At 44.7% G+C, this 14,527-nt stretch overlaps 1 protein-coding gene across 2 annotated transcripts; it reads left to right on the top strand.

The window, feature by feature from the left end:
- Positions 1–2,807: 2,807 nt before the first annotated feature.
- LOC140412634 (CCN family member 2-like) lies at positions 2,808–10,380 on the top strand. Of its 2 annotated transcripts, XR_011941838.1 has the most exons (6): positions 2,808–3,019; positions 4,112–4,334; positions 6,422–6,673; positions 7,026–7,237; positions 7,421–7,590; positions 9,096–9,252. XR_011941838.1 is itself a non-coding variant. In XM_072500839.1 (5 exons), the coding sequence occupies exons 1-5, from the start codon at positions 2,960–2,962 to the stop codon at positions 9,393–9,395; spliced, it is 1,047 nt and encodes a 348-aa protein (XP_072356940.1). In that variant the 5' UTR covers positions 2,819–2,959; the 3' UTR covers positions 9,396–10,380. The 2 variants fall into 2 exon arrangements, 1 of the variants encoding a protein (XP_072356940.1); XM_072500839.1 differs by lacking the exon at positions 7,421–7,590 and having other exon boundaries at positions 2,819–3,019; positions 9,096–10,380.
- Positions 10,381–14,527: the final 4,147 nt, after the last annotated feature.

The raw sequence follows: 14,527 nt of genomic DNA on the forward strand, positions 1-14,527 counted from the left end.
TTTGTTGTTTCTGCACCCGCTGGTGTGTGGTAGAACAAATATAATTGTTTCCTTTGTTCCCGTAGAATATAACAACCTCCTAATATGCTCCTTTGTCTGTCAATAAACAAACATGAGCAAACCCACCCTTCCTGTAATTATCTCCTCTCTTGCTTTTCAAGATGATAAAATTGTAATGCAGATAAACAAATCAAATAAATATACCTAATCTCCCTTGACAACCAAGCAGGTTAAGTTAATGATTGGGTGAGCGATGTAGAGCAGAAAGATACCAGGCGAGTTAGCTGATCTCAACTGATTTAAGGGAAGAGGAATTTTATAATAAATAAAATAAGGGATTTATATTGACCTTTTTGTATCTGTTCTGGCAAAAGTGAAATCAGTCCAAATTCCTACTTCCAATCGTCATCCTGCAGCTTTTATAGTGCAGAAAACAAATGTGTGCACATCTGGTGATGCAGAACTAAATTCAGCTGTGATGCCATATGCAGTCAAATAGGCAATTGGTCTTTAACGTCTAGGCTCCCACGTGAACAACTGTAATTTTAGTGAGACACTTGGAGGCTGATCAACCAATGTAGCCAAAAAGCCAATCATTAAGGAGAGGACAAATGGAGAGAGCACTGCTGTAAAAAGAGACCAGTTAACATGTAATGTGCCTTAAAGCAATCAAACTCACTGCAGATTATAGGACTAGAGAACACCTACAGGAACAGGCTAAGGCTGCTTAAAACATGCACAAAATTACATAGAGAATTACAGCACTGAAATAGGCCACTCAGTCCAAAGTATCCCTACTGGTGTTTATACTCCACACAAACCTTCTCCCACCCTTCAACATTGAATCTTAAGATCGAAGGAATAATCATTTTTAAGAGCAAACTTCAAACTGAATTATTTTAAAAGTCACTGGGGCTAATATCAGATTTAAGTCGAACCCAGTGGAAATCAACCATAGGGAACCTTGAGAGGAGCACAATTTCAATAAAGCTGAGATCACTAAAGAGATTACTGGATCCAGGGCCCTTGATTGGCTTGGAGGATTCTTGGTTAGCTGAGGGCCTTCATTGGCTGGCTCTGGGAACATTCCACAATCCGAACAGGGCCCCCCACAATTCCATGTGTTGCATGGTCCTAAAGCCTCCCAGTTAGTGAGAAGGTAAAGGAATCCTTCACTTCATGAACCAACCCAGAGTGCTCTTAAATGTAAAAAGATAATGTGGTGATCTTTGTGAGGTTGACTTCAGGATGGAAAGCGTAGTGATCACAAAGACACTTGAAGTTCTTTTCATGAACTAAACTAATGTTATTTATACTACTTGATTTAGAGTTTGACACTTATTCCTATGGTAAACAAATAAATTATTAAACTACACTCACTAACGCTATCTCTATATTCTAACTACAATTATCCTCTTTCTTACAAGCTCTACAATGCACTCTACTCCAGCCTCCTCTAAACTCTATCTACCCTGTCTAGCTCACTCTCTCAGAAATCTGAGTCAGTGCAATTTATAGTACTGTCCCTTAGCTCCCTCTGGTGGCTAGTTTTAACATAACATTAACTCTTCATATGCTGTACATTTGTATAATGTCACAGATGAGACTTGCATTTACAAGGTCACTGGAGTATTTTTGAAGTATAATCACAATTGTGATGTAGGAAACGCTGCAGACAATTTTGTGCGCAGCAAGCTCCTACAAACAGCAATGTGATAATGACCAGATAATGTGTGTTTTTTTCTGATTTCGACTGAGAGATAAATATTGGCCAGAACACCAGGGATAACTCCCCTGCTCGCCATCAAAGTAGTGCTATGGGATCTTTTATATTAAACCTGAAAGGCAAATGGGGCCACAGTTTAACGTCTCATCCAAAAGGCAGCACCTCTGACAATGCAGCACTCCCGCAGTACGGCAATAAAGTGTTGGCATAGATTTTTGTGCTCAAGACCTGGAGTAGGACATGAACCTGGAAACCCAGCAACCCATGGCTGTCACTTATATGCATCTGTTAATTAAAATTTTATGAACAAAGCACATTATGGGAGTCCTTCAGAGCTCCTTAAGTGTAAAACAACACATATGACATACATTTAAAGAAGTAACCTTAAATTGTGATATAAATGTTTAAGCATTTTTTGAGGCCAATTGTTTTTTGTAATAAAAGCAGAAAATGCTGGAAAAACTCTGCAGATCTGGCAACATCTGTGGAGCTCCAAAGAGTCATACAGACTCAAAACTTTAACTCTGTTTCTCTCTTCACAGATCTAACATTGCCTGTTTTTACTTCACATTTCCACCATCCCTAATATTTTGTGTTTATTTTTGTTCAGTTTGTCTACTTGTAAACTGTAAGAATCTAAGTATAGGACAATCTCAGACTGGTTAATAAGTATTCGGCTCAGTTCAGTTTGGGCAAAAGATTACCGAATCACAGATTCATGCAATCATGCACCGATGCAGGAAGCCTTTCAACCCACCCTACCTGTACTATCTCACTGACAGAGCTAGCCTCTGAGCGCAATAACTTTTACATTATCCTTTCACAAATATTTATCAATTTTCCTTTTTAAAACTATTACGGAATTTGCTTCCACCTCATCAAAGCTTTCTTTGACCCAAAATGTCATTGACTTTGGAAACTGAAGTTAGATTTTTCCCGAAAAAAAATATCCTCTTGAAGTGGGTTCATTCAATTAAGCAAAAAATGTTTTAAAATGTTTCAGTCATTCTCAGGTCGGTCCTATTGGCGGCTCGATGTGAAGTTTTAGGAATCGGGAATTGGAAGCAGACAAGAAGAATTTTGTGGACATCTGGCCTCTGGAATGTTATTGAGGCGGCTGACCCGCCCTCTCTCCGGCTATTTAAGGAGGTTCTCCCCCCAGACTTTCAGTGGAGTTCGCAGCAGTTCGGCTGAAGACACCAAAGCCGTTCAAGTTATCTGGAGTGAAAGAAAATGCCTGAAGTTGGAATGATGGTCGCCCGCTGCTTGGCGCTGGTTCTCGTCTTTTTTTGCGTAGGTTCACTTTTGATACTGAGCAACCCTGCGGCGGGGGGCACCGGCTGATCGGCCATGGGGGGCACCGGCTGATCGGCCATGGAGAGGAGGGGGCACCGGCTGATCGACCATGGGGGGAGGGGGTACAGGCTGATCAGCCATGGGAGGCAGCAGTGGGCACCGGCTGCGGCCATGGAGGGGAGGGGGCACCGGCTGATCGGACATGGTGGGGGGAGGAGGCACTGGCTGTTCGACCATGGAGGGGAGGGGGCACCGGCTGATCGACCATGGGGGGCAGCAGTGGGCACCGGCTGCAGCCATGGAGAGGAGGGGGCACCGGCTGATCGACCATGGGGGGAGGGGGTACAGGCCGATCAGCCATGGGAGGCAGCAGTGGGCACCGGCTGCGGCCATGGAGGGGAGGGGGCACCGGCTGATCGGACATGGTGGGGGGAGGGGGCACTGGCTGTTCGACCATGGAGGGGAGGGGGCACCGGCTGATCGACCATGGGGGGGAGGGGGTACCGGCTGATCGGCCATGGGAGGAAGCACTTTATTAATTTGGACGTTATGTAGGGGGGAAGTGATATTGGAGATTATTCCCCTGGCCGCACAGGTCCTTTTATATCACTAAATGTGTTTGAAAGTGGATTTTACGGTGCATTAAAATGGGATTAAATGGCTTTTTAAAACCATTGTTCATTATCACTGACTTAGTTTGGGGGATCGTTTACATATTGTCAAAAAAAATAAAAAACAATCCTGTGGATTGTGCAGTTTTTCTGTGTTAAAAAATCCGAGGGTTTCACTAATTGTAAAAGCAAATCTTTTGACATAGATACACTTTGCCAAATTAATGCAAAATGTTTTGGAATATTTAATATTTTTAGGAATATTTAATAATGTAATATTTGTGTAGCTGGGAACGCACGGCATTATTCACTGCACAAAGAGGCAGGAAGAGTCCAGTTCCGTTTAACATTCCCTCTCCTAGAATTCTGTGTTGCAATTTCCTGTCGATTTCAATCGATATTAAAAAGCTCTGCGTTTCATTCCCCAGCTTGCACCATCCTATTTCTAACCGTGTTTGTGATTTTTGTTTTTATTCAGGCTGCAGTTGGCGCCGAGGAGTGTGTGTTTCCTTGCCGTTGTTCCCCTGGGACCCCACGGTGTCCTCCTGGGGTGAGCCTGTTAAGTGACGCCTGCGGCTGCTGTAGGGTCTGCGCCAAGCAACTGGGTGATGTGTGTAACGCCAAAGAGCCCTGTGACCAACACAAGGGACTGTACTGCAACCTGTCCACCCACACCAACAAGCAAGCTGGCATCTGCTTGGGTAAGCCACTCCTGAACTCAATAGCATGCCTAAAGGAATAGTATGATTTCATAGAATCCCAACAATGTAGAACGAGGCCATTTGGCCCATCGAGTCTGCACTGACCCTCTGAAAGAGCTCCCTACTTCGGCCCTCGCCTCCACCCTATCCCCCTAACCCAACCTAATCTTTTGGACACTGAGGCAATTTCAATCCACCTAACCTGCACATCTTTGGACTGTGGAAGGAAACCGAAGCACCCGGAGGAAACCCCCGCAGACACAGGGAGAATGTGCAAACTCCACGCAGTCACCCAAGGTTGGATTTGAACCCAGGTGCCTGGTGTTGAGAGGTAGCAGTGCTAACCACTGCTAAAGGTAAAGTTGCAATAGACTGATGACTGTGCTGACTGCCACACCTCAGGCAAGGGGCAAGGTTGTGAAGGTATGAGTAACCTCAGCCAGTGCAGGAATTAAACCCATGCTGCTGGTCTTGTTCTGCATTACAAACCAGCTGTCTAGCCAAGTGAGCTAAACCAACCCCATATAACAATGAAGGATCATTTAGACCTAAAATGCTAACTCTGTTTCTCTCTTCAAAGATGCTGTCAGACCTGCTGATTTTATCCAGCATTTTCAGATTTCTAATATCTGCAGTATTTTGCTTTCATTAGAATGATATATTGCCTCCTCTCCTCACATGAGGAAGAAGTGGTTTGTATTCATTGAGCACCTTTTAAGGTCTCACAGTCCCCGAGTTACTTCCTCAGGTATAGCTATTGTTTGTAATGTAGGAACAGCAGCCAATCTGCACATAGCAAGCTCCCACAGACATCAATGCGTAAACAACTGTAGCAATGAGAATAGATTGGAGAGGTTGGGTGTGTTTCCCTAGGAGAAAAGAAGGCTGAGAGGAGGTATATCTGAAAAGAGGGGCTGGTTTAGCACAGTGGGCTAAACAGCTAGCTTGTAATGCAGAACAATGCCAGCAGCGCGGGTTCAATTCCCGAACCAGCCTCCCCAAACAGGTGCCGGAATGTGGTGACTAGGGTTTTTTCACAATAACTTCATTGAACTCTACTTGTGACAAAAAGTGATTACTATTATTATTAAGAAAGTATGTGCAAGGTTATGGGGTTAAGGCAGGGGGAGTGGGACTGGGTAGAATGCTCTTTCAGTGAGCCAGTGTAGACTCGATGGGCCAAATTCACTATATCTGCGAATATCCAGATAACCTAATTAATTGTAGCAGAAAAATGCTGGAAATAATCAGCAGGTCTGGCAGAGAGAGAATCTGTGAGGGAAACATTTTCCATCCCTCCAGGGTGGCTCCCCCTGTGGTGGAAGCAGTGAACCAGCCAAAAGTTCAATGACTTTGGTGGGATTGGAAGACCCTGGCAGGCAGGGCCAGAAAATCCTGGCCAGAGTTAACATTTATGGTTTGATGGAAAGTCACAGACCCGAAACATTAATTTTATTTCTCCACAGATGCTGCCAGACCTGCTCAGTGGTTCCAGCATTTTCTGTTTTTACCTCCGGTTTCTAGCATCCACTGTATCTTGCTTTGGTAACCAGATTAATTGCTGATTGAAAAATCAATCTTGGCTAGGGTACTGGGGACAACCTACCTGCGCCTTCTTCAAAATGGTGCCGTGGGATCTTTCTTGCCCACTTGAGAGGGCCTCAGTTTAACTGTCACCTGAAAAACCGTGCTTCTTGAGAGCACAGCTCCTCCTCAGTGTTGCACTGAGCTGTTAGCTTGAGTTATGTCCATCCTGACTCTGAGGGCGAGGGTGCTTCGAACTGAACCGAGGCTGTTGGCAGCGTCATGATCCCAAAAGAAAACACACCAACAAATACAGCTTTGGACAGATTTTGTTGCGAAATGGTTAACATTTCAATCGTTCCTCACCAAGGTGCCAAAAGCTTGCCAGATAATGAGTTGGGATTCTGATTAGCTAGGATTGAATCTAATAAAGACTGAAAATACTCAAGTCGAGCAGCATCAAGGAGACAAACAGTTAATGTTTCAGTTTGATTTCTCTTTTTCCTCAGAAATGTTGTATTTTGAAGTTCAGCTTATTAATTGCTGGCTTTGCTGTTTCCTAGCCAGGGAAGGAGCTACCTGTGACCTGGGAGGAATGATCTACAGGAGCGGGGAGTCATTTCAGCCCAGCTGCAAATACCAGTGCACCTGCATGGATGGAGCAATTGGCTGTGTCCCTTTCTGCAGAGATGATGTGCGTCTGCCAAGCCCGGATTGTCCCACACCCAGACGCGTTAAAATCCCTGGAAAATGCTGTGAGGAGTGGGTTTGTGACCAGCCTCGAGATCACTCTGTCTTCAATGCTGCCATGGCCGGTAAGGGTTAATCCTTTGCTGGACTCTGAACAAAAGCACAAACTATCATTAATCAACTGAGTGCCTTTGCTTGACCACCATTGTCTTGGAAATGTAGTTCCAGAAATGGAAAGACTGGAACAGCATTGACCAGCAAACCATTCACTAAAATGTACTTTACTGATATTGCATTAATAAAGATAATCAGGCAACTAGCTAATAAACTGTGACGAAAGCATTGAAATAGATTAACTTGTAGATCTTGAATTGAGACATTTTCCTCATGGAAACAGACTATCTGTTAACATGTTGAGTGTTTAATATGATATCAGTCCAGCCAGTTTTCTTTAATGCTTTTTAAAAATAATTTCAGTTTACAGACAAGAAGCTATTTTTGGGCCTGATTCCAGTCAGGTCCGAGACAACTGTATTGTCCAAACAACAGACTGGAGTGCCTGCTCAAAGTCCTGTGGAATGGGACTTTCCACCAGGGTGACGAATGACAACAGGAAGTGTCGCCTAGAGAAGCAGAGCAGACTGTGCACGATCCGGCCCTGTGACACTCCTCTCGAGAAAAGTATCAAGGTATTCAACGTCTCAAAAGCAAATAATTCCATTCCAATTTTAACAGCCTCTCTTAGCTTGTCTTAAAGGAGCAATATCCTCTGTTTTTGCCAGAGATTTCAATTATTTACAGATTTCATAGAAACCATTGATATATCTAAATAATAATGCAATTTCACAAGAAGGTTATCACCTTTTCCTTAGGCAGTTTCCAAACCCAAGCCACTATCATCTAGAAGGACAAGGGCAGCAGATACCTGGGGACACCACCAACTGGAGGTTCTCCCCCCAAGTCACTCACCATCCTGACTCTTCACTGTTGCTGCGTCAAAATCCTGGATTTCCCTTCCTAACAGCACTGTTGGTTCAAGAAGGTGGGTCAGCATCACCTTCTCAAGGGCAATTAGGGATGGGCAATAAATACTGGCCTAGCCAGTGATGCCCACATCCTGTAAATGAATTAAAAACTTATTTTGATTTTTCCCTCACTCTCAAAATTACTGCATAATATAACACTTAGTCATGCAGACGTATAAGGTCCCAAGTCCATTCCTGTCCTGTGAAAACAGAAACGGGTGTAGATTATTTAGGCCAGGCTTGCTCAAGGGCCAGATATGGCCCACAAAGTGTTTTGATCCAGCCAGCTACACTTCTGGATTGGACGCTGAAGATTCCAATTGACATCAATTTGAAAAATGCTGTGAGCCTATCAACCAATGACAGACTATCTCCTCACTGCACTGGCATCCAATAGGTTCACTGGTGAGCTCACCAGCAGTCAATACGTGGGGAACCAGCCCGTGACCGAACAAGCGGTACGCAGTGCAGTTGCCAGATAGGTTTTGAATCTCCATCTCTGCCAGCAGGGCTCACAGCAATGTGCAGGGGTCGGAGCAGCAGCAGAGAGGAAAGGGAGTTAGGCCTTGGGTAGGGCCCTGATACAGCATGTCGGGGGGGGGGGGGCACTTCACAGGCTGACAGACGGGTATTAGATTTGGAATATGTGACCATGCTACGTCAAGTGCATTGATTTCTTGTAGTAGGCAAAAACAAGGGAAGATGTATCCCTCTCAATTGGTGGTGTAGGGAAGGCGATAAATTAATTTTCACATCTGCAGCTTGTCCACAGAGATGCAGATGTTGTCTGGCATAATAGTGAGATTAATTTCAATTCCTCTGAGTCTATTTCCCTTACCCCCAAAACAAATTGTGCCTTGACCATCCAAGTGAATAAAAATGTGAAATGTGGACCTTCAAGTCAAAAGGTTGGACCAACCTGATTTAGCCCCTCTAACCTGGTAGCCCACTCGGTAAAATCACTGCGGATTGCCATTCCAACCTTTGGTTGTTGGCAGTGTTAATGCTACAATTCTTGGCTTGTGCAGAGTGCTTTAAAATCAAATACTGTCCCCTACTGAGTTCTAATCCCCTTGTAACTCAGTAGAATGCACCATCTGCTGCGGCAGCGAACCAGGCCATGCTGAGTTAATCATTCTCCTTCACTGTCGTTGGGTCAAAATCGTGGGACTCACTCCCTGACCGCTCTGTGGGTGTACCTACACCACATGGACTGCAGCGCTTCAAGAAGGCAGCTCACCACCACCTTCTCGAGGGCAATTCAGGATGGGCAATGAATGCTGACCTAGCCAGTGAGACCCACATCACATGAATGAATTTTAAAAAAAAGATGTTGAACTCCTTCCCCCAACAGTACTTTCAACAAAGAAAGGGGAATGATGTATCTTTTATGAAATGGGTATAATGTTACTTTCAAAGAAAGCTGATATAAGGGTTGAAGTTTCACCAGCAAATTATGTTTGACATGATATCCGGAAAAGTGCTCTGCAGATATTTCTAACTTTTCCCCTTCATTTTGCAGAAAGGCAAAAAGTGTGTCCGCACGTCAAGGCCGCCCAAGTCAATGAAATTTGAGTTTTCTGGTTGTACCAGCATGAGATCATATCGGCCCAAGTTCTGCGGAGTCTGCACCGATGGGAGGTGCTGCACCCCTTACAACACCATCACGCAGCATGTGGAGTTCAAATGTCCAGAGGGTGATCACATCAAGAGGAAAATGATGTTCATCAAAACCTGTTCCTGTCACCATGATTGTCCCTCTGACAATGACATTTTTCTCTCCATGTATTACAGGAGAATGATTGGTGACTATGCTGCATAAAAGCAGTGCTCTCTAATTATTGACTACCTGTAAGTGCCCTGTATAAGCATCTTTGTAGATTCAAGTGATATCTGCAGCGACTAGAATACTTTTGTCAGTTTTAAAGGAAAGGTAAATATAGATCAGCTGTTATATCCATAATACATTGTTATGATTGTTGCCCTTGTGTCACTATCAAGTGTTTGAAAACAGTCTTGCTAAAAGAAAATTTAGGCATTTTTGGAATACAGGAATATAAAATTGTAGTCTAATGTTGAAGCGATACTTGAGAATTATCCGACAGCATCTGAATTTGAATTGTAAGACTAAAGGGAAATGGTCATGTAAATTTCCTGACCTAAACTACTATAATCATTGGATAAAGTATTTGTGTACTAATTCCGCACAGTGCCCAGTTTCAATTGACACCAGTCCTAAAACTGCACAAACAGTTCATTGTGAAACCAGGGGGCTAGCTTTACAAAGCTATGGGCCAACTTCCTCATTTCGTGATGGAAAATCATGGTGTTCTCCATGATTGTCTAGTATATGCAGCCAAAACACACGAGGCTTGCAATCCCATTTTCCCTTACTAGCACACATTCATAAAATGGAAGATCACTGACATTAGTTTGTGATCGTTGTGGATGGGTTTTGCTGTGTAGCGTGCTGCATTAGTGAACCAGTTGGCGTTATTGCTGAGAGCTTTTAATTGAATCTGTTTCAGTTTAAACCTTTGTGAATTGCAACCCAGCTGCGACATCTGATCAATACTGTCTCTTGTGAATTCCAAAATGTCAGTTTGCAGGAAAAAAAAGTATGGTTAAGATTGTCAAAATTATGATTTGTGTAAATACTGTAAATATAAGTGTACAGTTTATACTATAATTTATGTTATCACACTGTTTTTGTTGTAGCCCTCTTTTTATAGTAGCTGTTACTGTAAAGTTGGGAAAGTAAATATTTGTTGCACTTTAGAATAATAAAAATCTATTTTTTATATAAATGACATGTCTTCAGTTTGGAGCACTCATTTTATGAATAGATAAGAAAGGTGGTCAGAGGTGTCGATTATATATTAATGACACCACTTTGCCATATATTACACTTTCTACCAAACATTGAGTGTAAGCAAAAATTGTATGCATGGTGACATAAACAGGAACATTAATTAACTACTTAATGAAAAATGGAGTGGTTACCAACTGTCATAGTTTAATTAGGCAGCTGTGACCAGAGTCCTCTAGGTATTGATTCTGGGATCCCAACTTTGTCATAACATCAATTAAAGACCTCAGCAGCAGTGCTGTAAATAGAAGGTTGTAAGATATTCAGCTAAAGGTCTGGGAGGAGCACCACAATTCACACATGTTCAGCTCCTGAGCGAGCAGTTTTATGACTAGGACTCAATCCAGATCATTAAAGAAGCAGGATCACAATTGCCCCAAACTGAGCAGTGTCACAGGTTTGTCTATCTTGTAAAGGGGCAGTGTCACAATTGGAGATTTGATCCTGATCTTCATCGGAGGCGTGTCATCGTTCTGAATCCATCCAAAGGCTCGAAGAAGAGACTTGACATTTGAGACCCATTCCCGATGCTTAAAAGAATGATCTTGCATTTATCAGCAGTATGTTTCACAGCCAGTACATAGTCCCATGGTAGACACAGAAATCTGACAGTCAATCTGCACATCAGCAAAAGGGAAAATGTTAGAATCTATTATAAAGTACGTAATAAATGGATACTTTGATAATAATTATCTAATTGAGCAGAGTCAACATAGATTTATGAATGGGAAATCATATTTGACAAAATGTTTTGAGGATGTTCCTAACAACTTACAAAGGGTGTCAGCGGACATAGTGGGCGGGATTCTCTGATCCTGGGGCTAAGTGTCGACGCCATCGTAAACGCCAGAGCATTTTACACCGGCGTCAACTGGCCCCTAGGAGCACTGGAGAGCCTCACCCTGCTCCAGCTGGCGATACCGGTGGCAGAACGGGTGCCGCGGGTCCACGCATGCGCGCCACAGCCGGTGCGAGTCCGCGCATGCGCGCTATGGCCGGCGTGAGTTCGTACATGCACACTATGGCCGGCGCGAGTTCGTACTTGCGCGCTATGGCCGGCGCGAGTTCGTACATGCGCGCTATGGCCGGCGCGAGTTCGTACATGCGCACTATGGCCGGCGCGAGTTCGTACATGCGCACTATGGCCGGCGCGAGTTCGTAAATGCGCACTATGGCTGGCGCGAGTTCGTACATGCGCACTATGGCTGGCGCGAGTTCGTACATGCGCACTATGGCCAGCGCGGGTTCGTACATGCACGCTATGGCCGGCGCAAGTTCGTACATGCGCACTATGGCCGGCGCGAGTTCGTACATGCGCACTATGGCCGGCGCGAGTTCGTACATGCGCACTATTGCCGGAGCGAGTTTGTACATGCGCACTATGGCCGGCGCGAGTTCGTACATGCGCACTATGGCTGGCGCGAGTTCGTACATGCGCACTATGGCTGGCGCGAGTTCGTACATGCGCATGTGTTGCCTTCTCTGCGCCGGCTCCGATGCAACATGGCGGAGAGCTACAGGGGCCCACGCGGAGGAACATGGGCCCCCACCAGGATAAGCCCACCCGCCGATCGATAGGCCCCGATCATGGACCAGGCCACTGTGGAGGTCCCCCCTGGGGTCAAATCCCCCCTCCCCCCCCCCCCCACCAGGCCGCTCCCCCCGCAACATGAACGGCGAGGTCCCGCCGGGTAGGACCACACGTGAGCGGCGCGGTGGGGCTCGGCTTATCTCAGCAGCCACTCGGCCCATCGCGCGCAGGAAATCGGCTGGGTGGGGCCGCGTAGAACGGCCCCCGACTGCGCCACGTTGGGGCGGCATCGCGTGAATCGCACCCTCCCCCGGCGATTCTCTGACCCGGCGTGGGATCAGAGAATCCCACCCAGTATACTTGGATTTTCCGATGGTATTTGATAAAGTCCTTCACAGGAGATTAGTTAGCAAAATTAAAACACATGGGCTAGGAGGTAATATACTGATATGGATTAAAGATTGGCTAACAGGCAGAAAAAGAGTAGGAATAAGCAGGTCATTATCACATTGGCAGGCTGTGACTAATGGGTACTGCAAGGATCAGCACTTGGGCTCCAGCTATTCACAATATATATCAATGATTTGGATGTGGGGACCAAATATAATATTTCCATGTTCGCAGATGACGCAAATCTAGTTGGGACTGTGTGTTGTAAAGCAGTTTCAAGGGGATTTGGACAGCCTTAGTGAGTGGGCAAGAACATGGCAGAAGGAATAATGTGGAAAAATGTGAAGTTATCCACTTTGGTAGGCAGAACGGATGTGCAGGGTATTCCTTAAACGGCATCAAGCGCCCTGTATATGTACTTTTGATGCCAAATCATGGAGGAGAACTTCTTCCATTTTCCAGCTCCTTGCAAGCAAAGCAAGAGGATTGTGAAGGTGGATAATTTTGTTACAAGAAAGAGATGACCAGAAACACAAACAAACAGATGAAGTACTGGTCAGGATCCCACATCTGAATCTGCTGGAGAGAGCTGCTCAGCAGAATGCACGGCAGGATAGAGAATGCTAGTGTCAGCTCTGTACAAAGGTCCAGGTCCTCTAGTAAACAGCCTACAAAGAAAACTCTTACCTTGGGAACAAAGCAGTATAATGGTGATTTCTTGACGTACGGTTTTGTCAATTGTGCCAATACAAATCAGGATGCAAAGCCCATGTGTGTTATATGCAGGGAAGTACTGGCAAATGAGAGGACAAGTTTCAGATTTTGGAAGAGAAGTAGTGGGTGAAAAATTATTTTTGAGATTGAGACCCAGAATCGGTTATTAACTTACAGCTGCCTCCAAATGAAAAGACTATGCTGCTGTACCTGACCTGTGATACCACATTAAAAGTCCATGAGGCTATCCATATTCTGGAATAGCATCTCCCAGGTGTATCCAGTGCTGAGTAATACAAGCATTTTGTTGCTGTTGCCCTTCACGATGACGTACATGTGAGAAATTGGATTTTCCGTTCTCACAAAGATAAAGAGAACACAATGGAACAGGCTGAAGTCTGCATCTGATATGTGTATTTCCCTCTCCTTCTGTGAACCTGATTGGAGTGAGATCGTGAGGACCAAGCAGGCTCCTGTCACATTTAAGATAAGTGATGTTCAGCCGCCCAAAGAGAATTTTACAGGTCTCTGCAAACTCCCCTAACTACACTGTGGCCCAGAAAGCCAAGGAAGGCCATGGCATCGGCTTCTACATCAGCCTCATGTGGTCATACACTGCACTGCAGTGAAAATCTACCCAGAGAGAAAACGGTCAGGCCATCTTTGGGGAGCATTTTTGGTGACCATTTGGAGACCCATTTTACACCAACTGTTGGTCACGACCTCCACTTTAAAAATCACTGCCCTACAGTACCAAGCTTAACTATAAGACAAAGGAGCAGAAGTAGGCCATTCAACCCATCGAGTCTGTTCAGCCATTCAATGAGATATTGGCTGATCTGGTATAATCCTCAACTCCACTTTCCCGCCTTATTCCCATAGCCCTTGATTCCCTGACTGATTAAAAATCGGTCTATCTCAGCATTGAACATACTTAACGATCCAGCATCTACAGTTTACTGCGGTAAAGAATCCACAGATTCACTACCCTCTGAGAGAAGAAATTCCTCCTCATCTCTGTCTTAAAAGAGCGACCCTATACTCTTAGATTATGCTTCTGGTCTTTGACTCTCCCACATGGGGAAACATCTTCTCAGCATCTACCCTGTCAAACCCCCTGAGAATCCTATATGTCTCAATAAGGTCACCTCTCATTCTTCTAAACTCCAATGAGTACAGGCCCAATCTACTCAACCTCGCCTCATAAGGAAAGCCCTCCATACCCGGGATCAATCTAGTGAATCTTCTCCGAACTGCCTTCAATGCCAGTATATCTTTCCTTAGATAAGGAGACCAAAACTGTCCACAGTATTCTGGGTATGGTCTAACTAGTGCCTGATACTCATTCATGAAGATTTAATAACCCTGAATGCATGGGAAGATGGTGGAAGGTCCTTACACTTGCCTGACCTTTACGTAAGCATTTAGGAAACCAAAACATTTATACTTT

The sequence above is a fragment of the Scyliorhinus torazame genome, chromosome 1, assembly GCF_047496885.1.
Source record: "Scyliorhinus torazame isolate Kashiwa2021f chromosome 1, sScyTor2.1, whole genome shotgun sequence".
Lineage (NCBI taxonomy): Eukaryota > Metazoa > Chordata > Chondrichthyes > Carcharhiniformes > Scyliorhinidae > Scyliorhinus > Scyliorhinus torazame.